This window comes from Callithrix jacchus, chromosome 5, assembly GCF_049354715.1.
Source record: "Callithrix jacchus isolate 240 chromosome 5, calJac240_pri, whole genome shotgun sequence".
Taxonomy (NCBI): domain Eukaryota; kingdom Metazoa; phylum Chordata; class Mammalia; order Primates; family Cebidae; genus Callithrix; species Callithrix jacchus.
In genome coordinates, this window is record NC_133506.1 from 132,607,295 (window position 1) to 132,631,434 (window position 24,140).

Consider the following 24,140-nt stretch of genomic DNA (forward strand, 5'->3'; position numbering starts at 1 on the left):
CCGCTCGTTGCCGGTCTTGCGCGTCTGAGTCTCCTTCAGTTAACTCCGCGCTTTCTTTGCTCACAGAGCGGCCGGATTATCTCCAGAGCTGGGCTTTCCCCTTCTTGCGGTCAGGTGCTAGAGCCACGTGGCCCGGAGCCTCCCTCTCGCGCAGCCTGGCAGCCCAGAGCTTTCCGCGGTCTCTTGCCGGCTCGGCGCCCACCAGCGCCCCCCTGAGCGAGCACGGTTTCCGAGGGCAGGGGGTCCAGGCCCAGCGCTTTCGATTCTCGGAGGAGCCGGGCCCGGGATCCGAGGGGGCCGTGCTGGAGGTCCAGGTTCCGCAGGTGCGTGTTGCAGCACCCGCCGGGAGGCGCCTGAGGGCGGGAGCGGTTATCGGCTGACTTGGCTGGGATCCTGAGGGACGGGGGTGCGGATGCTCAACTGCGCAGCTTCCTGCTTTAGGTTGGCCCCCAGAGCGAAAATGTCGGATATGAACCCCTTCAGTGGATTAAATGTCTCTCAGTAAGAATTTTGGAGACCCTGCCATGAAGTGACCGTGGTCACTATGTTGGTCAGGCTGGTCTCGAACTGTAAGCTTAAGTGATCCTCCCGCGTCGGCCTCCTAAAGTGCTAGGATCACAGGCGTAAGCTGCCGGGCCGGCTTTCTCCACATCGAATCTTTCCTGCCAGAAAAATGACTTTCTTGACCCCTAATGCTTTTCATCTTGTCAAAGGGTTTATTGATTCATCCTTATCGCACACTGTTTTGTGAGGTTTTGGACCAGGGATTCCAGTGTTATTTAGTCCCCAAATAAAGTTTCTTGGGTTGGCACTGGCTTCTTCCTCTAAGCTCACAGCTGCCCGAAAACTCTCAATAATTATTATTCTTTTTTCTTGAAACACTGTCGCTCTGGCGCCCAGGCTGGAGTGCAGTGGCGCGATCATAGCTCACTGCAACCTCCAACTCCCAGGTTCAGGTGAACTTACCGCCTGCCCACGTGCTGGAGTGAGCCACCATGCCCTGCCTGTCTCCAGTTTTTCAAAGCACTTTCACGTTGCAGTATTCAACTTTGTTTTAACAGCAGCCTGTGAGGCATGTCCCATGCTAAAGAAAAAGCTTGAGAGACGTTAAAGGGGTGGAGTGGGCTGGCGCGGTGGCTCACACCTGTAATCCCAGCCCTTTGGGAGGCCGAGGCAAGCGGATCACGAGGTCTGGAGATCGAGACCATCCTGGCCAACATGGTGAAACCCGGTCTCTACTAAAATACAAGAAAAAATTTAGTCGGTGGTGGTGGCGGATACCGTATAGTCCCAGATACTCGGGAGGCTGAAGCAGGAGAATCGCCTGAACCTGGGAGGTGGAGGTTGCATTGAGCCGAGATCGCGCCATGCACTCCAGCCTGGCTGACAGAACCATACTCCCCTCAAAAAAAAAAAAAAAAAAAAAAAAAAAAAAGGGAGGGAGGGGAGTGAGCAGGCATGCATTTACTCATGCTTGTTATTTTTTTTAAACAATTATTTTTTAAATTTTTTTTTTGTATTTTATTTTTTGACTCATGCTTGTAATCCCAACACTTTGGGAGGCCTAGGCTGGAGGATCCCTTGGGCCCAGGAGTTCAAGGCCAACCTGGGCAATGTAGTGATACTACGTCTCTACAAAAAATAGAAAAATTAGGCATCATGGTGTGTGCCTTTAGTCCCAGCTACTGGGGAGGCTGAGGTGGGAGAATTGCTTAACCTGGAGTGGTCGAGGCTGCTGTGAGCTGTGATCAGGCCACTGCACTCAGGCATGAGCAACAGAGCAAGATCATGTCAAAAAAAAAAAAGACTGGAGTGGATGCTGTTTCTGATACAGTCTCTAAATAGCTTCACTTGATAGTCTGTAAACAGCTTCACATTTTTTTTTTTTTTTTTTTGACACAGAGGCTTGCTCTATTGCCCAGGCTGGAGTGCAGTGATGGGCACACTGCAACCCCAACCTCCGGGGCATAAGTGATCCTCTCAGTGTTTTTTTTTTTTGAGATGGAGTTTCGCTGTTGTTACCCAGACTGGAGTGCAATGGCACGATCGGCTCACCGCAACCTCCCCCTCCTGGGTTCAAGCAATTCTCCTGCGTCAGTCTCCTGAGTAGCTGGGATTACAGGCGCGCACCACCATGCCCAGCTAATTTTTGTATTTTTAGTAGAGATGGGGTTTTACCTTGTTGACCAGGATGGTCTCGATCTCTTGACCTCGTGATCCACCCACCTCGGCCTCCCAAAATGCTGGGATTATATGCGTGAGCCACCGTGCCCGGCCCTCTCAGCCTTTTGAGTAGCCGAGACTACATCCAATTTGGCTTCATGTTGAAATACATTTGCGTTTCTTCCTAAATGTTGGGGGTGATGATTTGCTTTTTATATCCCCAAAGAGAAGAATAGATAGAAGCCTCTTTTTTTTAATTTGAAACGAAGTCTCCAGCCCAGGCTGGAGTGCAGTGGCACAATCTGGGCTCACTGCTACTTCCGCCTCCGCCTCCGCCTCCGCCTCCTGAGTGGCTGGCTAATTTTTTTTTTTTTTTTTGAGATGGAGTTTCCCAGGCTGGAGTGCAATGGCGCAATCTCGGCTCACCGCAACCTCCGCCTCCTGGGTTCAGGCAATTCTCCTGCCTCAGCCTCCTGAGTAGCTGGGATTACAGGCACACACCACCATGCCCAGCTAATTTTTTGTATTTTTAGTAGAGAAAGGGTTTCACCATGTTGACCAGGATGGTCTCGAACTCCTGACCTCAGGTGATCTGCCCGCCTCGGCCTTCCAAAGTGCTGGGATTACAGGCATGAGCCACCGCAGCCAGCCTAGAAGCCTCTTCTTTACTCCCAAATTTGCACAACTCTATCCTCTGGTCAAGGCAATTTTACCTGCTCATCCCGTACCCCCTACACTTAGAACAGTGCCTAGCATATGTTAGCCATTTATGTTTTGAATGAATTGAATGATTATGTTTGGATCTCAGTTCCTTCACCTTTGATACTTTCACCTGTTCAGCTTCTTTTTCTAACACCCCAACAGGACACCCTTTGCTCCAGAGGACAGAAAGACATGTTTTGCAGTTTAATTGCTACCTTTGAGTGCTTACTTTGTGTCTGGCACTGTCCTAAGTTTGCGTTGAATTTTCCTGAACACCCTATTGAGACAGTATTTTGCAGTTGAGGAAATGGAAGCACTGCCATGCTAAGTAACTTGTCTTGAGGTCACATAGCTAGTAAATTACAAATCTAGAGATTGGACCCAGGCCAGCTCATTTCCTCACCGAATACCGTGCTCTTATGATTTTAGTCCTTTCCAAAGGCTTGTGTGCTGCCTGCCTGCCTAACTCAGGATTCAGCTGGACTCATACTTCTAGGTTGTCTTCCTAGGATCACACTACTTCCTATTAACACACCAAGTTATGTTTGTGCCTAAACCCCTCCAATATCTTCATGTTGCACTTAGAATACAATCTAAACTTCTGGGGCTGACAGGACCCCACAGGTCTGGTCCCTGTCTTACTTCTGCCCTCCACTTGGATGCACTGCACAACCATGCCTCCAGCTTCCATTCCTATCTGCCCCCTTCCCCACTCCCCAGTTTGATTAGCCACTGAGGTCTTTCATTTATTCATTCAGGGCCTTTGCCTGAATCAAGAGCAGCCACCTGTGCTCACCCCCACATTGCCTTACGTCACCCTGTTTAGCTTTGTAGCATTGTCCCTGACTATAAAGATCTTATTTGCTTACTCGTTGCCTGTCTCTACAGTACGATATGTGATCAGGGAGAGCTACATCCCCAGTCTAAGAATGGTCCCTGATACTCAGACACTACAAGTGCTTGTTGAATGAAGAGTGCCATCAAGAGTGCTTATCATACTGCATTGTGGTTTTACATCCTCAGAGGACGGGGACTGGTGAGCATGGCTGCTGTTTTTGTAATGGATGCTAATGCCTCACAGAAATTGCTGTAGAAATGATTCCAACTTCCAGGAGATAAATTATTTATGACACACAAAAAAATTCTTTTCAGATCCTGCATCTCCAGTATGGAATGTATGTTTGGCCCTGTGCTGTGGTCCTGGCCCAGTACCTTTGGTTTCACAGAAGATCTCTGCCAGGCAAGGCCATCTTAGAGGTACAAGTCCCTCTGAAGTTTCCAGAATTCTGGGTTATGTTCAAATATGTTAAGCTTACATGTATATATGCTTGTTATTAGCTTTTGTTAAATATTTTAAAATCAGGGTTAATTTAGCTAGTTGGTAAGGTCTGTGAGCTATAAGAATGTTTTGTTTTTGTCTTAAGGTACAGAGATTATCTTGGCACTTTTTTAATTTAAAAAGTGTTTTTTTAAATGAAGTAAAAGATTGTTTTTAAAAAACATGCTGGTGTGATTGCTGGAAGGTTGTGGTGGGAAAATCGCTTGAGCCCAGTAGTTTGATACCAGCCTGGGCAACATAGTGAGACCCTGTCTCCAAGAAAAAAATGTGTGACAGAGACAGTAGGTAGACCACAAAGCCTAACATATTTACTCTGTAGCCCTTTACAGTTTGCTGACCGCTATTCTAGATGAAGCCCCTGAACTGCCTTCCATGGCCATGGCAATCTTTAGATGTGTCCCAGCAGTGTCATGCAGGCTTTACAACTGCAGTTTTTGTTTTTTTTTTTTTTTAAGAGTCTCACTCTGTTACCAGGCTGGAGTGCAGTGGCATTATTTCATCTCACTCTGCAACCTCCAACTCCCTGATTCAAGCGATTCTCCTGTCTCAGCCTCCTGAGTAGCTGGGATTACAGGCATGCACTACCATGCCCAGCTAATTTTTGTATTTTTAGTAGAGATAGGGTTTCACCATTTTGGCCAGGATGGTCTCGATCTCCTGACCTTGTGATCCACCCACCTCAGCCTCCCAAAGTGCTGGAATTACAAGCATGAGCCACCATGCCCAGCCAATAACTGCAGTGCTTTTAACATTCATCTTGCTGTAACAAAATACCATATAATGGGTGGCTTATAAAAAACAGAAATTTGTGTCTCTGGCTGGGTGCAGTGGCTCACGGCTTGGGAGGCCAAGGTGGGCGGATCACCTGTTAGGAGTTCAAGACCAGCCTGGCCAACATGGTAAAGTCTTGTCTCTGCTATAAAGTTAGCCAGGCCTTGTGGCACACGTCTGTAGTCCCAGCTACTCAGGAGGCTGAGGAAGAATTGCTTGAACCCGGGAGGTGGAGGTTGGAGTGAGCCAAGATTGCACCACTGCACACCAGCCTGGGTGAGGAACTAGACTCCATCTCAAAAATGAAAAAAAAAAAATAGGCTGGGTGTGATGGCCCACACCTGTAATCCCAGCACTTTGAGAGGCCAAGGCAGGTGGGTCACTTGAGGTCGAGATCAAGACTATCCTGGCCAACATGGTGAAACCCTGTCTCTACTAAAAATACAAAAATTAGCCAGGCATGGTGGTGCGCTCCTGTAGTGCCAGCTGCTCAGGAGGCTGAGGCAGAATTGCTTGAACCTGGGAGGCGGAGGTTGCAGTGAGCCGAGTTCACGCCACTGTACTCCAGCCTGGAAAAAATTAAAAATAAAAAAAGAAATTTGTCTCAGTTTTGGAAGCAGTGAAGTTCCAGGATCAAAGTCCTTAGATATTCAGTGTCTGGTGAGGGCCAGAATTATGGTTCAGACAGTGTCCTCTACATTCTCAAGTGAAGAAGAGAAGCAAGGCAGCTCTCCAGGGTCTTTTATAATGGCACTAATCATGAGAACTCTGCTCTTACCTAATTGCCTCCCAATGCCCCACCTAATATGGGTATTAGAATTTGAACATTTGAATTTTGGGTGGATACAAACATTCAGACCATACATAGCCCTTTCCATTTTTGGAAATGTTGAGATTAGTATAAAAATGTATCCCATTCTCCTCCTTACCTCACTACCTGGCTTCAGACTGCTGAAGGCTTGGAAAAAATCAATTTTATCATAGACTTCCACACCTAAATAGACATACCAGAAGCTTAATATTAACCTCCCACTCTTTTTTACTATACCACATAAATGTAGGGTAGGATTTGCACACACTTCTGGCCTTAGTAATTGTTAGGCACCCAGAATAATCTCTATGCCCATCCTTTAACTGGAAAATGGGAAGCTTGTGTTTGTTACTAAGAAGGCATTCCTTAGTATTATTTCTTAGTGTCCACAAAGCATCTTGCCACTTTCAAAGCCCAACTCAAGAATCTTTACCAGAAAGCCATATTGCAAACCTGTGAGGTTTTAGCTACTTAAGAGCAATCAACTATAGATGTGCTAATAAGTGAAAATCAGGCCAAGTGCTGCGGCTCATGCCTGCAATCCCACCACTTTGGGAGACTGAGGTGGGCAGATCACTTGAGGTCGGGAGTTCAAGACCAGCCTAGCCAATATGCTAAAACTTCGTCTCTACTAAAAATATAAAAACTAGTTGGGCATGGTGGCACACACCTGTAGTCCCAGCTGCTTGGGAACCTGGAGGTGGAGGTTGCGGTGAGCCTAGATGGAGCCTGGGCAACTGAGCTAGAAAAAGGATATAATGAAAAACTACCAAGATTCCCATTTCTTTGCAGTTCCGTGTGTGAAATGCCATCTTTTATAACTTATTACCAGATTGGAGCTGGAGTGAGTCTTCCAGGAATTTTGGCTGCAAAATGTGGTGCAGAAGTAATATTATCAGACAGCTCAGAACTGCCTCACTGTCTAGAAGTCTGTCGGCAAAGCTGCCATATGAATAACCTGCCCCAGCTGCAAGTGGTAGGACTAACATGGGGCCATGTATCTTGGGATCTTCTGGCTCTACCACCACAAGATATTATCCTTGCATCTGATGTGTTCTTTGAACCAGAAGGTAAACTTTTTTGGCTCAATAGGGCATTTGGCTAGTGATGCTATAGGAAAGTATTCATAAACCCTTTCTCCTCAGATTTTGAAGATATTTTAACTACAATATACTTTTTGATGCAGAAGAACCCCAAGGCCCAATTGTGGTCTACTTATCAAGTTAGAAGGTAAGTATGGCTAACCCTAGCTTACTTTTGAATGTAACTTAAGCCTTACTCTACCATGCCCCATGCAATACATAATTTAAGAATAAAATATATCTGAAGCAAAACAGAAAAGGCATGATTTTAAAAAAACAATTTATTTTAATTTTTTAAAGTGCTGACTGGTCACTTGAAGCTTTGCTCTACAAATGGGATATGAAATGTGTCCATATTCCTCTGGAGTCTTTTGATGCAGACAAAGAAGATATAGCAGAATCTGCCCTTCCAGGAAGACATACAGTTGAAATGCTGGTCATTTCCTTTGCAAAGGACAGTCTCTGAATACCTAAACAAGCTGTTCTGGGAGGGTATCAATACTGATGAGCAACCTGGCACACAGACTAGGTTCAGACCACTTCAGCTTGAGAATGCAGTGGGTCTGAAGGTGGTCAAGTCTGTTAGCCTTAGATTTTGGTGTCACCTAGACAACACGTTAACTAATATGAAACAGAAATTAAAATACTTAATACAAGTACTTGGATTGTTCCTTATTATTAAATAGGATATAAATTAGGTTGATAAAGGGGTATCACAACCTCACGCAATGTGCCACCTTAAAGCATTGATTTCAGATGTTCAACTGACATTTCCACTTTAACTTAGGAAATGATAGGCACTAACATTCCACTTCCATACTGTGCAGTCAGCAATAATCACAGAACAATTGCATAGGTCTTTCAAATAAATGGGGGGAGAAAAAACCAAGACATATTCTGAGAAAAGCTAACACCAAGAAAATGTTTTAATTAAACTACAGAAACAACAGTTATAGTACAGAATATTCATAAGCAAAAAGATACACCATGTTGTAAGTACTTACAAAGTTACAACAATTTGCTTAACATTTTCCATGTTAAGTTCATACATGTAGATATGATCAGATTTACCATTTTTGGGGGGAGGAGGAAAAAAGGTGTATTTATCATCAGCTAGATGTGCTCACTGTATGCTCCGTTATTTATATGCAAGGCCCGGGTGACTGGAAGTGCAGTTGTCAGGCATTTTAATAAACTGGACAGCCATTTGTTTCTGCACGACAAGGCATCTTTACACAGGAGCAATCAGGAGAAAACAGGAAACAGCCAAGCACTCTGCACTGCAACACGCCACCTTAACAGCTAACCAGCATTACTCAACTGCTACACAACTGCGCCTAGTGCACAAAAATACATAAGAGAAGAGATTAGAATTGTGTTTGATAAACAATCGTTTCAAAAAATCAAGTCTTTTCACCTGAAAAGTCTTTATACAAATTTGGGTTCAGATTACCATTAGATCTGAAGGTAAATAACATATACAAATTTACACCAACTTTTGTAGGTTTTTAATTTTAAGGAATGAAGGCAATGCTGAGTCAATCTCTTGACAGCTTTAGGCTGTGTGTAATGGCTGCACACGTTTCCTTAAAAGTCAGGAGGCCACAAATTAGGTTACCAATCTGTTCAATTTCAAACAAAAAAAGTCAGCACTATATAACAAAATGAAATTTTACCTCAAATATCCAAATCCAATAATGAAATCTGAAGTCGTTCACCTCACTAAATTACAAGAAATTTGAATAACAGCAACAAAATGGCACATAAAATGAAGTTTGCCAACTGAGGCAAAGCTTAAACAAGTAAAAAGTTAGACAAATGTTACAAAATAACCTTTTCAATAGCCAGTTGCTTGTTCCAAGGACTCTTCTTCGATCGACTGAGTATGTAGTCCTTTTCCCCCAAGTACTCCATTTATACTGCTTGCCGATACATCTAGGTTTGAAAAGAAAGAAGTTCAGCTTACCTTCCATTAAAGTGCACATGGTTTCAGTTTCAGGCATGTACTTACTAAGGCTCTGGTGAAACGAGTAGGGTACAGAAATGTTCCACCCAGCCATGTTTTTTAAAGGCCCAATTAGGAAAACTTCACAAAGGCTACCACCAACATGTACAAGTTTGAATTTATGTATTCCTGGCCAAATAACCAAGGTGAAGAAAGGTAAGGGGGAGAAAAAAAAAAAGGGGGGGGCTGTATCCAAACAAAAACAACTCGAAATCAGAGAATTGGTCTATATTTTATTAAGATAAGTCGCTTCAAATGAAACATTTGGCAACTGAGAATACTTTATTATCTGAGCTACTTAGAGCCCTTTCCTTTTCAAAAAATAGGACCAAACAATTTGAGTTAAAGACACACTATCCTTTCCCCACCCAGTGCGATACCTGTAATCTTTCTTTGGGGTTCCAAAAGTTCACTGCTTCTTATTGCAATTCGTTTGCCACATCCATTAGAATATGAAGTCCCAGTCAGTACAACAATAGTTGAACTGAATGTTTTTCTCTAAGAGGATAGTGCATCTTTAACATTTAAAGACAAACCTGCTCCAATACACGCCCACAGAAACTGGTCCCTGGAGGATCAGCCAAATCAGTTAAAATCTGCAATACTGGCCAATATTCTTTTATCAAACAGGAGACCGCAGCTTTAAAGGGGGAAAATGCAGACGTTGGATAAAAACAGCAAGAAATAGTCATTTTCATTAATAGGTCTCAAACAGTTTACGAAACAGCCATTATTATCTAAGCTTCATACACATCCTTCCTGCAGACCCCTCTTCAGTATTACTCCCAAAGGTGAGTAACCTCAGAGCAGCACTCCTAACGTTAGGAGTCATTTACATTAACACGGCTCAAAAGACCTACCCTAAATCCCATTTATGAGTTAGGGTTGTGTCTCAGATTCCCAAGTCATTACCTTTTTCTTAAGAGGACACCGCTCCTTCCTCTTCAGGAGACTTAGGGGGACTCTTCGATCGCGACCTGGATTTGGATTCCCTCTTGGACACGGGGGGAGGACTCCTGGACCGAGATCGGGACCTGGACCGCGAGCGAGATCTGGAGACCGACGAGGACTTGGACTTGGACCTTCGCGCGGATCTAGACTTGGAGGTCGACCGAGAGCGGGAGCGAGTGCGGGACCGAGACTTCGAGCGGCTGTAGCGAGATCGGCTGCGGGACCTGGAACGGCTCCGACTCCGGGATCGGCTGCGGCGACGCCGCCTAGGGCTGCAGGCGGGACGAGCAGCACAGCGGGGTTAATTCCAGGCGGCGGGACCGGCCCCGCCCGCGCGCTCCTGCCCAGGCCGCCATTATCTCGCTGCCAGACGCCATTTCCCCAGTCGCGAGGCGGGGTCCTGCGCCCTGCGCCGCCCATACCCGGGACGCTGCCGGGTCGCAGAGGGCGGAAGCGCGCGGGGCGGCCCGAGGGTCGCGAGGAGCCGCGTGCACCCCCGCCCCGCCCGGCACCACGTGCTTCGCCGCGGATCTTTGTGAGGCACCCAGGCCTCCCGCGCGCTCTGCCCCGCCTCCCGCGGTCCCCCAGTCCCGCTCACCTGCGGCTCCGGCGTCCGTAGCCACCGCCTCCGTATCTGCGGGGTGGCGGTCCCCGGCGGCTGTGGTGCGAGTCCGGGGGGCGGCCGTAACGCGCCATTTGTACCCGCAGCTCGCGGCCGTCCAGCACGGCCCCGTCCATGGCATCCATGGCGTCCTCGGCGTCACGCTTATCATGGAAGCGGACGAAGGCGAAGCCGCGGGACTCCTTGGTGTAGCGGTCCCGCGGGATGTACACGTCGCCGACGCGCCCGTACTTTTCGAAGACGCGCCTCAGCGTGTCGGGCGAGGTGCGGTAGGTCAGGTTGTCCACCTTGAGGGAGGTCATACCCTCCACGTCGGGAGGGGGGCGGCCGTAGCTCATGGCTGTGAGAGGCGGCCTGGAGCCCCGCGAACTGGCGCCGGCTTCTTCAGCTCTGGGCGGTGCGACGCCGCGTCTGTGGTCTGGCAGTTGCCTTCCGCGTGGGGACGCCGGGGAAGGCCTTGCGGAAAAACACCACAGACAGCCTTTATAGACGAGCGCACCTTAGCAATAACTGGGCGGGCGGCCGCCCCCAGCGCTTTTTTATAGCCTCCGTCACAAAATGGCGCCCGCGCCACCCGGAAATGAAATCCTCTAATTGGTCCGCCGCACTTCGTTTTGCAACGTCCCTACCGCGTGCCCAGCCCGTGCCCGACGCGCCTGCGCACAGCTCGGCGGGCGGGCCAAAAAGCGCGGAGTCACTGCTGGAGGGAGGGGGAGCGGAATTAGCGGGCAGTTGGAAAGCCCGCGAAACGCTCTTTCCGCCTGGGAGGCCGGACGACAGCGCTCGGGCAGGAAGAAGAGGAAGTCCTCTAGGGTCCGCCTTTTATTCATGCTAATACTCTTAAATCCACGCAGCTTTTCTGTTCAGCCCCCAGCCCTCAGCCCGAGCCCTGCCTCTGTCAGAAGCGTGCTTCTGCCCGTATTTCCCCCTTCCTGTGACCCCGGCCTCCTCAGACTCCGCTGCGTCGTCTCTCAGCCCGGTCCAACAGTTCCCGATTGCTCTTCGCCGGGGTCCGCTTCCTCACCCAGTTGCGCCAGAGTCAGCAAGCTCTGCCAGCTCTGGGCGGTGGGAACTGTCTGCGGAACACCTGCGCCTGCTGGGCCTCCCGGGACTACGTTTCCCAGCGGGCCGAGCGGCCGGCGCCGCGGCTGCGGTCAGGTGACCGGGTCGCCTGACCGCGGTGAATCAGGTGGGGAGGGCGGGGCCGCGCGGGCTGGGCTGCTGCGGCTCGCTTTGGTCCCTTAATCCCCTTCGCGGGCCCCTCAACCTGGAGCGTCTGTATTCTTGGCGCTTCTCCGGTGGTTGTGCTCTTCCGTACTCAAGTCGGATCTTAGGAATGTCCTAAATGCCGGTGGGGAGAACTTCGCCCTAAACCCGGGATTCTGATTCATGAACTGGAAGTTGACAGCTTGGCTGCTGGCTCCGGCATCTGCCTTCTCTGCTCACCATCTCATTTCTTTCCCCAGGATTGTCAGGGGCTTCGTCCCGACGAGAGCTGACTGCCCTGGGCTGCTGCTGACCTCCGGCGGAGCTGAGCCAAAATGTCCCCGGAATCTAAAAAGCTTTTCAACATCATTATTTTAGGAGTTGCTTTTATGTTTATGTTCACTGCCTTTCAAACTTGTGGAAATGTGGCGGTGAGTTGGAACCTGTCCTCCTTCCTTTGAAGTGCCCAGCATAATGCATTCCAGAAATGACAATAAACGTTAATTATATCTAATAGCGCGCTTAAATTGCATCTTTTATTTTTCCCACCCAGGCTTCCTCATTTTTGATGATTAGGTTTGATTTTTTACGTCAGATACTCCTCCTATATGGGGGGTTAAGCATTACCGTTTATCTGATTTGATTAGGGGTTTGGATGTTGACCTAGTTACTTTATTTATTGTCTGTATTAAGCTCTTCCTTAGTGCTTGGATGGTTAAGGGAGGAAACCCAAGGCGTAGTTACAGCTGGTTTTCCTCCCCCACTCCCTGTCATTGGTTTGCCTTCTCCAATTCTGTTGTCTTTTTTTCTTTTCTCATAACGGACTTCAGTATTAAGTATAGAGCATTATGAACTTTTACTTTATTTGCTTTTTGAGTACTTGGAGTCACACTTCCCAAGGTGGGGGGAGGGAGACCGCAAAATGTTTTCGTTGATTAGTTTTATCTTCCACACAGCAAACTGTCATCAGGAGCTTAAATAACACAGATTTTCACGGCAGTGGATATACCAGGTATCGTACCGCATGATTAGTTTTGCTTTATATTTAACAGTAGTTGCTTAAATCCCGTCAGAATCACCAGCCATAGAATATTGTGACTGAATTAGTGGTGATTGCATTTTCTCTTCTCAGTACCTAGACTGAGAGAACATAATAGAATAAAGCTGATGAGTTTATGTTTTCTGTGGAAATAGACACTAGAATTTGAAATCCTCATTTTACAAGGTGTTCCATTGTTATCTTAGGCAAGTGTTTCCATGAGCCCGATTTCCTAGCTCAGAAAATGCATGTAAGGTTCTTGGCATAGTGCATGGCATTGAATAAGCAGTCTACTATTGTTATGATTAGAATTGCCCTGTCCTAAACAGAACATGTGATTCTTGAAACATCTGGTCCTTCTGTTTTTTGTAATTTCATAACGATTAATATACTTATGTTGGGAACTTTTAGATTTTTGGTGAAGTGTTTAGTCCCAATTTTACAGATGGATAAAATGAAAAGACCTGAGGCCAAGTGCAGTGGCTCGAACCTGTAATCCCAGCCCTTTGGGAGGCCAAGGCAGGTGGATCCCAAGATTGGGAGTTCCAGACTAGCGTGGCCAATATGGTGAAACCCTGTCTCTGCTAAAAATACAAAAAAATTAGGTGTGGTGGCACATGCCTGTAATCCCAGCTACTCTGGAGGCTGAGGCAGGAGAATTGTTTGAACTCAGGAGGTGGAGGTTGCAGTAAGCTGAGATAGCGCCACTGCACTCCAGTGTGGGCAACAAAGCAAGACTCCATCTCAAAAAAAAAAAAGAAAAAAGAAAAAACCCTCACAAGTCACTAGAACCTTGTGATTGGAGCTGAGAATGTAATATGTACACGTATAGAAACACAAAGAGGTTTTTCTTTTTTAAAGTTAGATTTTTTTAATTGACAAATGAAAATTGCATGTATTTATTGTGTACAACATGTTTTGAAATATATATCATGGAATGTCTACACTGAGCTATAGAAACAGGTTTCTTATTTCTCTAGAGTTAGAGATTGGATCATGGCACCCCCATCCAGCCCCACAACCCCTTAACTCGTACTTGGTTCTTCCATTACCTATCCTAAGCCTTGTATATAACATTTGAGAATGAAAGAAAATTACTGTTCATTTTTCTAAGTGATGAATAGCACAGCTTTTTGTACTGCTTTGTCTTCATGTGTATTCTAAAGAACAAATACAAAAAGACATTTGATATTTGAGAGATTCATAAAAGCCAAAGAATAATTTACTTTGGATTTATGAATAGTGCCTAGTAAATGAATTCAGTCAGGGCCTTTGAAATGGTTTTAATCACACTTTGTACAAGACAATGTACTAGGGCTTGGTCAATAGTAACTGAGTAATGTTCAAGTGAGACCATTAGGTTGTGTTAAATAAATTCTGGCTTAAGCAAGTCGTAACTCCGCAGTTGTTATTTATAGCAGAGAAATGTCAAGGAGCTGCCAGGAGTTGTAGGCTAAGTTTGTAGAGGAGATTGGTGGACTAAGTCCTCTGGAGTCATGCAATCCTGCCTTGACATTCACTAGCCACCCAGACGGACTTAACCCTATTACTTAACCCCACTGTATTTCCTTTTTCTTTTCTCTAACATGAGGATAATGACAATATCTTCTTCCTAGAGCTGTTAGGTTAAAAGAGAAAGCATGTATAAGTACTTGGTGCAGTGCCTGTAATTATGACTTAGCAGTACGTAAAAAATGTATTGCTCTAGACAAACTGATCTCAAGACACCACTGATGGGACTTCAATGTTTTGTAGAAATGAAAACTTTTATATGGTGTTGAGTTTAGTGATATAATTATCATAAATTCTGACTAAAGAATATGACTATTGTAAAATCTATAAACACAAATGGATTTTAAAAAGTGATACAGCGGTCTGTTGGGGGGAAATAAGGGAGGGACAGTGGGGGGTGGGGAGTTGGGAGAGATAGCATGGGGAGAAATGCCAGATATAGGTGATGGGGAGGAAGGCAGCAAATCACACTGCCATGTGTGTACCTATGCAACAATCTTGCATGTTCTTCACGTGTACCCCTAAACCTAAAATGCAATTAAAAAATTAAATTTTTAAAAAAGCGACACAGCATACAAGCGCTTTGTTCCTTTTTTTTTTTTTTCCCGTTTGTGTATTACGTGTGCAGCATGGCCATTATCTATGGAGTGTTCTCTGCCTCAAATTTGATTACACCGTCAGTGGTGACCATTGTAGGACCTCAACTCTCTATGTTTGCCAGTGGTTTATTTTACAGGTGAGTAGTGTAATCTTTCACTTATTTAATTAGAACACTTTTCAGGATCTTTCAAGTAGATAGTAAATTTTTCACAATAATTTATAGGCTTGAACCAAATAGAATATAGGTGGTATTTTAATAATTTTGGCTCAGTACTTGTTGCTCAGAGATATCATATTTTAATGTGATAGCATGTATATGTATCTGCTTTTGTTTTACTGTTAATAAAAATAGTATCCAAAAGTCTCTTTCTATGAGGGTTGAAAAGAACATTCCATTAAATAATCTTACTTTCTGTCAGTTGACTGAAGATAAATGGGGATTCGAAATCATGTCTGAAATAACTAAATATTTTTCTGAACTCTAGAACTGTAGTTTCATGATGTGCTAAGCTTTTGGCAAATGACACTGCCAACCTGTAAAATGTCTGATTTTATAAATTTGAAATAAATTATGGGCCAGGCTTAGTGGCTCACACCCGTAAATCCCAACATTTTGGGAGGCTGAGGTATTGCTTGAGCGGAGGATCACTTGAGCCCAGGGGTTCGAGCCTGGGTGAAACCCTGTCTCTACCAAAAATAAAAAAAATTAGTCGGACGTGGTGGCACATGCCTGTAGTCCCAGCTACTTTCGGGGCTAAGATGGGAGGATCACTTGAGCCTTGGGAGGTGGAGGTTGCAGTGAGCTGTGATGGTGCCACTGCACTCCAGTCCAGGCAATGTAGTGAGACCCTGTTTCAAAAAAATTAATTGATTAATTAAGAAATCAGCAAGTTGATTGTGTCCCTTTTTTCAAAACTGGAGCGATCCTTTACAGGTTGAGTTTTAAAAGAAGAGAATCTCAGAACTGATTCCTAGAAGGCATAATTGGCATTCTATTTCAGATATCGTTTGACTATAATACCTTGACCTGTTATATTTTAGCATGTACATTGCCGTTTTTATCCAGCCTTTCCCATGGTCCTTCTACACAGCCTCTGTTTTCATTGGAATTGCAGCTGCTGGTAAGTGTTTTGATTTTTAACTTCTCTGTTTTCTGGGGCCTGAAGGTATCATTTGTGTGTTTAGTATGTAATGCTAAGTGAATGGCTTTCTCTTGATAAACTTTTGGTTTGAATTTTAGTGCTTTGGACAGCACAAGGAAACTGCCTGACAATAAATTCCGATGAGCACACCATTGGGAGAAACAGTGGGATTTTCTGGGCACTCCTGCAGTCTAGGTAATTATCTTTTTGAAGTTCAGTCTTTCCTTTGATTCTGTTTTTGTCATGCCATTTTTTAGGTCTTTGGTTGACAATTTGGATCTTCCATGTTACATTACTTAAGTTCTAGTTGAATGTGATATGATTCAAAATTTTATAGAATTACAACTGGGCATGGTAGCTCACTAGCTACCCAGGACTATATACCAATACTGAATAGAGCATTAACATTTTCTTAAGAAGAAAGCAAAACCAGTCATTCTGCTCTTGACTGTTGGATTTCAGGAATCTTTCCTGAGGAATTACCCTCATGAATCATGCCTCAAGTTTTGTCCTTGACAAGGCTTAACAAATGCAAATGTTGCATTTTAAGGAGTTGTATATTAAGAAACTCTAGTGTAAGTGAATGATTCTTTCTCTAGGAAAGTATGCTAAAGAAAGTATTTGATTAGATGCAGATAACTAAATCATGGATTTTTAGATATAGATTCTTTAGAATTTACCTTAAGCTTGTTTCCAGGGACTCATTTCCAGATTTTCAATAAATCACATGTTTCAAAGTGAGTCAAGTCTTCTCTGAAGGGTGCCTCTGAATCAGATTACTGTCACATGGAAGGAGACTGAATTCCATCTGGGCCAGTTAAGTTTATCAGAGTCCAGATGAGTTGATACTTTTAAATGACCCAGCACAGGTAGATACTTTGAAAATGACGTCCTGCTGGGCCTGGGGGCTCACACCTGTAATCACAGCACTTTGGGAGGCGGAGGCATGTGGATCTTGAAGACAGGAGTTTGAGACCAGCTTGACCAACATGGTGAAACCCCATCTCTACTAAAACTACAAATATTAGCTGGGCATGGTGGCACCGCCTGTAATCGCAGCTACTGCGAAGGCTGAGGCAGGAGAATCTCTTGAAACCAGAATACAGAGGTTGTAGTGAGCCAAGATCATACCACTGCACTCCAGCCAGGGCAACAGAGGGAGACTCCATCTCAAAAAGAAAAATTGTGTTCTTCTCTCTGTCTTGCAACAAATAATGGGAATAATTATTTTTTAAAAACCTTAAATATTAAAATAATTTCCCAACATCCTATCCTCCCTTTTCTTCCCCCAGCTTGTTCTTTGGAAATCTCTACATATATTTTGCCTGGCAAGGGAAAACTCAGATATCAGGTTTGTTTTATTCACTTTGCTTTATTCAGATATGTTCAAAGCATAATAGGAGTTATACAGAAATACTCATTATTGCTTTATTCAAGCATTGTTCTCATGAACCCTGACCCCTCAAGTTCTCTCAGACTTTAGCTTTTCATAAGCCTTTTTCTTGGTTTATATTATTAAACTAGGTGATAGTTTATGCTTAAGCTTTAAGTGGTATCCAGAGTATCAGGGAAGGTTATGCTGTGCATGAGTGCACGTGTTCTGAGCATGAGTATACAGTTGTCAGAAGACTTGAATGCTCAGTTGTTTTGTCTGTACCCTTCTTTGATTAAAAGAAGGCGATTAAGCTCTTGTGCTGTTTTTCTTTGGCTTATTCCTGTTTGTCTAACTGAAAGACAAAGGTGAAGGTATCCTGTTTATCTCCTTGTCCTGAGTTTTGACTGATGGATTAAAGTGAAAATGTGACAAGGAAGTGCGTTGACAGTTATAAGCAACTCTTGTACTCTGGCACTAATTCTGGAATTGTTTGGTCGATACTATCTAGTTTCTTCTTTTTTCTCCTTAGAGAGTGACCGAAGAACAGTGTTTATTGCCCTAACAGTGATTAGCCTTGTGGGGACAGTTCTGTTCTTTCTCATTCGGAAACCAGATTCTGAAAATGTCCTAGGAGAAGATGAATCTTCTGATGATCAGGACATGGAAGTCAACGAGTAAGATGTTGGAAACGTTCCATTTTATTTTAAAATAGATTTTGAGTAGATCTAGTGTAGAGACTACCAACCTATTTAGCCCTAACTGATAGCCAGTACTCTCTGTAGGTTACCACAGGCAAGAAAAGGAAGAAAATAAAGGAGGAACTGCGAGGGAGGAAGAAAAAAGGTTACCAGAGGAAGGGAGGTGGTGAAAAGGTGCACAGGGGGTTTGAGTCTATTCCTGGCCTTGCCACTGCTGTGTGTGTGTGACCCTGGACAGTGGCAGCAATCCCTATCACGTCTCTAGGCCTCAGCTTTCTCACTCAATCCATATGTTTTCATGGGCAAGGAAATAGAAGGCAGTGTTGACCTTGGTTACTGTTTCTGTGATCCAGCTCTAAAGTTTTCCTGGTCTTGTGGTATGAGTGAGTGGCAGGGCTAGTGATGGTTGTCACAGATGAACCTTGGTTATAACTAGGCTGTTGTTTACAGCATCCAGCTCTTGTACTAACTAACACAGGTGGTTTTCCCCAGAGTAGTCCAAATGGGAGAATGAGTATACAGCCCTGTGTTTTCTAAAAATGACCTAAGCACATGTCAGTTGCAGGTAGGTGACACTGTGTAAGCATGACAGGTAAGTGATCTGCAGTATCATTCAGATTTGAGGAAGGAGAGATGAGAAATTAATCTCTGCCACACCTGCTTTGCTTTGTTTGTGAATTGATAAATTGTAGATATTGCCTTACAGCATTTTATCTATTGTTAAAACTTCTGCATTGAGCATCCCATGCTGACTTTGCAATCCAGAAAGGGCCTAAAATTCTCCAGTCATAGGAGCTTTAGATGCCCAGGATTTGCAGTAAATTTGTGTAAAGCAGAAACGAGGTGGTGCTTTGGTCTGGATATGCTGCCATGCCCCGCCTTCTTGCTCTTTAATGTGCTTCACAGATCCTGGGTTTTGTACAAATGAAGGCTTGTGGCAGCCCTGCATTGAGCAAGTCTGTTGTGCCACTTTTCCAACAGCATGTGCTTTCTTTATGTCTCTCTGTTCACACTTTGGTAATGCTCACAATACTTCCAACTTTTTCATTCTTATAATGTCTGTCATGGTGATCTGTGATCAGTATTCTTTGATTACTGATTGCAATTGTTTTGGGGCACCACAAACCGCATCCATATAAGGTGCTGAACTTAATTGATAAGTGTTGTGTGTGTTCTGACGGTTCCACTGCAGGCCATTCCCCTATCTCTCTCCCTCTTCTCCTGAGACACAAGATTGAAATTAGGCCAATTAATGACCCTACAATGGCCTCTGTGTGTTAAGTGAAAGGAAGAGATGCATGTCTCTCACTATTTATTTAGAGATGGAGTGTTGCTCTTCACCCAGGCTGGAGAGCAGTGGCCCAATCTCAGCTCCCTGCAACCTCTGCCTCCTGGGTTCAAGCAATTCTCCTGCCTCAGCCTCTCAAGTAGCTGGGATTACAGGCGCCTGCCACCATGCCCACTAATGACTAATCAAGAAATGACTAAGCTTAGCAAGGAAGATGTATAGAAAGCTGAGACAGGCAAAAGCTATGCCTCTTGTGCCAAACAGCCAAGTTGTGAATGCAAAGGAGAAGTTTTTAAAGGGAGTCAAAAGAGCTACTACTCCAGGGAACACATGAATGGAAAGAAAGCGGAACAGGCTTATTGCTGATAGAGAAGGTTTTAGCGGTTTGGATAGAAGATAAAGCAGCCACAACATTCTCCGAAGCCTTAATCCACAGCAAGCCCTCTCCTCAATTCTGCGGAGCCTGAGAGACAGGAGGAATCTTTTTTTTTTTAGGGAGGAAGGAGGAAGGGAGGAAGGAGGAAGGGAGGGAGGAAGGAAGGAAGGGAGGAAGGCAGGAAGGGAGGAAGGGGGGAGGGAGGAAGGAGGAAGGGAGGAAGGAGGAAGGGAGGAAGGAGGAAGGAGGAAGGGAGGGAGGAAGGAAGGGAGGAAGGAGGAAGGGAGGGAGGAAGGAAGGAAGGGAGGAAGGCAGGAAGGGAGGAAGGGGGGAGGGAGGGAGGAAGGAAGGGATGAAGGAAGGCAGGAAGGGAGGAAGGAGGAAGGGAGGAAGGAGGAAGGGAGGGAGGAAGGAAGGAAGGAAGGGAGGAAGGGAGGAAGGGGGGAGGGAGGGAGGGAAGGGAAGGAAGGAAATTAAGCAATGAGAGAGACATTGCCGACCTGGATCTAGAGGTTTACAAGTTGATTTCTTTTTTTTGAGAGAAGGAAAGAAAAAAAAATGAGTAAAGGAGAGGAAGAGAAAGAGGGAGGGTGAACGGAAATATTGCTTTATTCTGAAAAAAAATGGGTATTAATAATGGCCAATCAATGTTTCATTTAAACCTATGAGTAGGTGTGATGTGGTATTGACAAGAATGTATATTTTGTGTGTTTGAAGTGGGGAGCTCTATAAATATTTATTAAGTTTACTTGTTTTGGATCTGAGTTCGAGTCCTTGATATCCTTATTAATTTTCTGTCTCATTGAATCTAAGTCTTGTATCTGGGTGTTAGGATCGTTAGCTCTTGTTGTTGCGTTGATCCTTTTACCACTATATCTTTGTTGCTTTAAAATCTATTTTATCCGATACGAGAATTGCAACTCCTGCTTTTTATTTATTTATTTATTTATTTATTTTTGCTCTCCATTTGGTTGGTAAATCTTTCTCCATTCCTTTGTTTTGAGTCTTTGTGTATCCTTGCATGTGAAACAGGTCTGGATGTAACATGCTGTTGGGTTTTGGCTGTGTCTTTTGATTGGGGGATTTAGTCGATTTAAATTTAGGGTTACTGCCATTTAATGTTAACTGGTTGTTTTATCCATTCGTTGATGTAAATTCTTCTTTATGTTGGTGCTCTTTACTTTTTGGTATTTTTTAGAAAGGCTAATCTTTAGAAGAAAAATTTGAAGCTAGCAGAAGTTGGTTCATGAGGATCAAGGGAAGAAACCATCGCCATGACATAAAAGTGCAAAGTGAAACAGCAAGTGCTAATAGAGAAGCTGCAGCAAGTTATCCAGAAGATCTGGCTATGATAATGGATAAAGATAGCTGCACTAAACAACAGGTTTTCTCTCTCTCTTTTTTTTTTTTTTTTTTTTTTTTGAGAGAGAGTTTCGCTGCTGTTACCCAGGCTGGAGTGCAATGGCGCGATTTCGGCTCACTGCAACCTCCACCTCCTGGGTTCAGGCAATTCTCCTGCCTCAGCTTCTTGAGTAGCTGGGATTACAGGCACGCGCCACCATGCCCAGCTAATTTTTTTGTATTTTTAGTAGAGACGGGGTTTCACCGTGTTGACCAGGATGGTCTTGATCTCTTGACCTCGTGATCCACCCGCCTCAGCTTCCCAAAGTGCTGGGATTACAGCCATCTAGGAATTTTATAGTTAGAGAGAAGTTACCGCCTGGCTTCAAACCTTCAAAGAACAGGCCGACTCTTGTTAAGGGCTAATGCAGCTAATGACTCTAAGTTGAAGCCAATGCTTGTTTACCATTCCAGAAATCCTGTGGCCCTTAAGAATCATGCTAAAGCTACTCTGCCTGTTCTCTAGAAATGGAATGACAAAGCCTGGATGGAAGCATATTTGTTTACAACATTATTGAAAAAAAATACACACACACACAGAGAGAGAGAGAGAGAGTGAGTGTGAGAGTGAGAGAGAGTGAGAGAGAGTGTCTTACCCTGTGGCCCGGGCTGGAGTGTGTTGGTGTGATCTCAGCTCACTGCAACCTCCACTTTCTGGGTTCAGGTTATTCTCCTGCCTCAACCTCCCAAGTAGCTGGGACTACAGGTGTGTGCTCCCATGCATGGCTATTTTCAACTTTCAAGTCTTATTATTTAAGAATATATTTCATGAGGGTAGCTGCCATAGATGATTCCTCAGGTCTAGGCAAAGTAAATTGTAAACCTTCTGAGAAGGATTCATCATTCTAGGTAGGTCCCATTAGGAACATCTGTGGCTGGGACCAGGCACAGTAGCTCACACCTGTAATTCTAACACTTTAGGAGGCCGAGGCAGGTGGATTGTTTGAGCTCAGGAGTTTGAGACCAGCCTGGGCAACATGGTGAAACATTTTCTTTTAAAGCACAAACCAGTGGTTATTGGGGAAGGAGTTTGTGAAGATGCATACCACAAATTCCACGAAAACTGAGCCCATTCCATCAGCACATGTTTGGTGTTGGTCCTAGAGGACAAATGCCAGCCATCCCTGTTTTCAAGAAACTGCCAGTTTGGGGAGGTGGATGAAGGGTTCTGTAACTTAAGCAGGCGCACTTCTAGAAATACTGCTCAGCCTTTGTAGCATTCTCTCTTCCTGAATCATCTCCCAGATTTGGAGGTTCTGTGTCTTTGTTCTACAAATAGCACTGACTCGTGGCAGCCCTCTTCCATGCCTGAGGAATATAGGAGTGGACAAGACAGATAAGTCCCTGTTCTTATGGGACTTAATTTTAGAAGGAGTGGTAGACAATAACACATGTAAGAAAATAGCAAAGTGAATGTTAGGAAGACTGAAAGGGGTCAGTGGGGTGGAGAGTAGGGTGGCTCCCTGAGACCTGCCTAGTGAGACATGAAGGTCAGCAGGTGGCCTTGGCCAAAGCCAGGCAGTGGGATGGATGTGGTGGGCTCTGGACTCCAAGAAGGAAGTAGATGCAGTAGGCAGGGTCAGATTATGTAAGCCAAGGTAAGGAGGTTTGCATTTTCTTGGTGTGATTAGAAGCTGTTAAGGGTATAGTAGAATAATTTTTTTTTTGAATGAGGAAATAGTTGGAGAAATGAAGTCACTTGTCTAAAATCACATAACTAACTAATTAGTGGCAAAGCCAGGCTGCTGACTTTAAAGCCCTTGTTTCGACCAGTAGATCATTGTGTGTCCCCCAGCCTTGTTACAAGGAGGGCATTCACGGTTCTGAAGAGTTTTATTGAATATGATTCTAGTATAATTAAAAACTTATTTCTCAAAAGGAATCACGAAAGGAAATGTCTGCTTTATTGACACTGTAGATGAATAAAAGCACACGGTATCAATAAGAACTCTGCCGTCATCAGGATTGTTGTAGTTTAGGCATGTTGCTCAGTCCTCAGATAGCTGCAGTTGCTCCATATATCACATTATATAGCCCACTTCCGTTTCCCATTGCAGTGAAAATGAGGCCTAGGATGTACAGTGATCTAATGTTAGATACTTCCTTGACTTCATCAGTCTTGGTGGATGAATAAGAAAAATATGTTTTAAGCTTTGGAGCATGATTTCAAGCATTGTATAGTGTTTCGGCAGTAGTCTCAGTAAGCTGGAAAAGTCAGGGATTTTTTTTTTTTTTTTTTTTTTTTGAGATGGAATCTCGCCCAGGCAGGAGTGCAGTGGCCAGATGTCAGCTTGCTGCAACCTCCGCCTCCCGGATTCAAGCGATTCTCATGTCTCAGCCTCCTGAGAAGCTGGGATTACAGGGGTGTACCACCACACCCAGCTAATTTTAAAAATATTTTTAGTAGAGACAGGGTTTCACCGTGTTGGCCAGGCTGGTCTCAAACTCCTGACCTCAAGTAATCCGCCCTCAAATGATCAGCCTGCCTCGGGCTCCCAAAGTGTTGGGATTCCAGGCATGAGCCACCATGCCCTGCCCAAGCCAGTGATTTGACCTGCCTTGTATGGATAAATGAAATTGTAGGTTGTGATGAAAACCCACCTCTCTTAGCAGGGCAGGAGATAAGTATGAAACCTTACCTTGGAAATGTTCCTGAGGTAAATATTAGTACAGAATGAAAAATAACCTTCCCTTTTAAAACCTGAGATTTGATGCCACTGTTGGTATAAAAACATATAACATATAAAAATCTTGCCACACGTTGGTCACAGGATATCCACTTCCCAAAAACACCTCATCAGAAAGCACATAGCAATCATCACCCTTCAGTGCTTGAATTTTGATGGGAAGCCAATTGAGAGTACAGTACCTGCCAAAGTCTCTTGGTTCTCAACACCCAAACAGTCATAGTGGCAAGGACATGAATGAAAGCTAACTTCAAGAAAGCCTTCATGATCCACATCCAAAGCAACCGCCTCTCAGGACGCAGACAGTAACAACAAAAATCTCTGATGAGTTTTAACAACAAGGAACTTTTTCATAGTAAGGGTGGTAGAA

General features: G+C 44.6%; 3 protein-coding genes across 23 annotated transcripts in view; 2 read left to right on the forward strand and 1 right to left on the reverse strand.

The window, feature by feature from the left end:
* Positions 1-12: 12 nt before the first annotated feature.
* Positions 13-7,524, forward strand: METTL23 (methyltransferase 23, arginine). 5 transcript variants are annotated; one of them, XM_008997800.5, is made up of 6 exons: positions 13-323; positions 3,754-3,901; positions 4,018-4,122; positions 6,579-6,856; positions 6,932-7,016; positions 7,169-7,524. In XM_008997800.5, exons 4-6 carry the CDS (start codon positions 6,592-6,594, stop codon positions 7,332-7,334), a joined length of 516 nt encoding a protein of 171 aa, XP_008996048.2. In that variant the 5' UTR covers positions 13-323; positions 3,754-3,901; positions 4,018-4,122; positions 6,579-6,591; the 3' UTR covers positions 7,335-7,524. The 5 variants fall into 5 exon arrangements, with proteins under 5 accessions (XP_008996048.2, XP_008996047.1, XP_078230863.1 ...); XM_008997799.5 differs by having other exon boundaries at positions 6,619-6,856; XM_078374737.1 differs by lacking the exon at positions 3,754-3,901.
* SRSF2 (serine and arginine rich splicing factor 2) lies at positions 7,132-10,958 on the reverse strand. 4 transcript variants are annotated; one of them, XR_620413.5, is made up of 5 exons: positions 10,423-10,958; positions 9,786-10,096; positions 9,410-9,513; positions 8,702-8,803; positions 7,132-8,205 (listed from the first exon to the last, which is right to left on the reverse strand). XR_620413.5 is itself a non-coding variant. In XM_054256527.2 (3 exons), exons 1-2 carry the CDS (start codon positions 10,782-10,784, stop codon positions 9,793-9,795), a joined length of 666 nt encoding a protein of 221 aa, XP_054112502.1. In that variant the 5' UTR covers positions 10,785-10,958; the 3' UTR covers positions 7,132-8,803; positions 9,786-9,792. The 4 variants fall into 4 exon arrangements, 1 of the variants encoding a protein (XP_054112502.1); XR_620412.5 differs by lacking the exon at positions 9,410-9,513; XR_620410.5 differs by having other exon boundaries at positions 7,132-8,803.
* The window catches only part of MFSD11 (major facilitator superfamily domain containing 11), a 40,092-nt gene continuing 26,159 nt past the window's right edge, over positions 10,208-24,140 (forward strand). For 4 of the 14 annotated variants that reach the window (XR_013536013.1, XR_013536016.1, XR_013536015.1 and 1 more), the window contains exons 1-8: positions 11,634-11,797; positions 11,913-12,083; positions 12,609-12,664; positions 14,832-14,939; positions 15,845-15,924; positions 16,044-16,140; positions 17,238-17,296; positions 17,850-17,994. Coding sequence is in view for 7 of the 14 variants with exons in the window: in XM_078374730.1 (XP_078230856.1) it covers positions 11,988-12,083; positions 12,609-12,664; positions 14,832-14,939; positions 15,845-15,924; positions 16,044-16,140; positions 17,238-17,296; positions 17,850-17,994 (641 nt within the window). In the remaining 7 variants the exon portion in view is untranslated. Of the gene's footprint in view, positions 10,716-11,155; positions 11,798-11,912; positions 12,084-12,608; positions 12,665-14,831; positions 14,940-15,844; positions 15,925-16,043; positions 16,141-17,237; positions 17,297-17,849; positions 17,995-24,140 lie in introns of those variants that run through there. The other 10 variants (XR_013536012.1, XR_013536014.1, XM_078374732.1 and 7 more) reach the window with 6 other exon arrangements.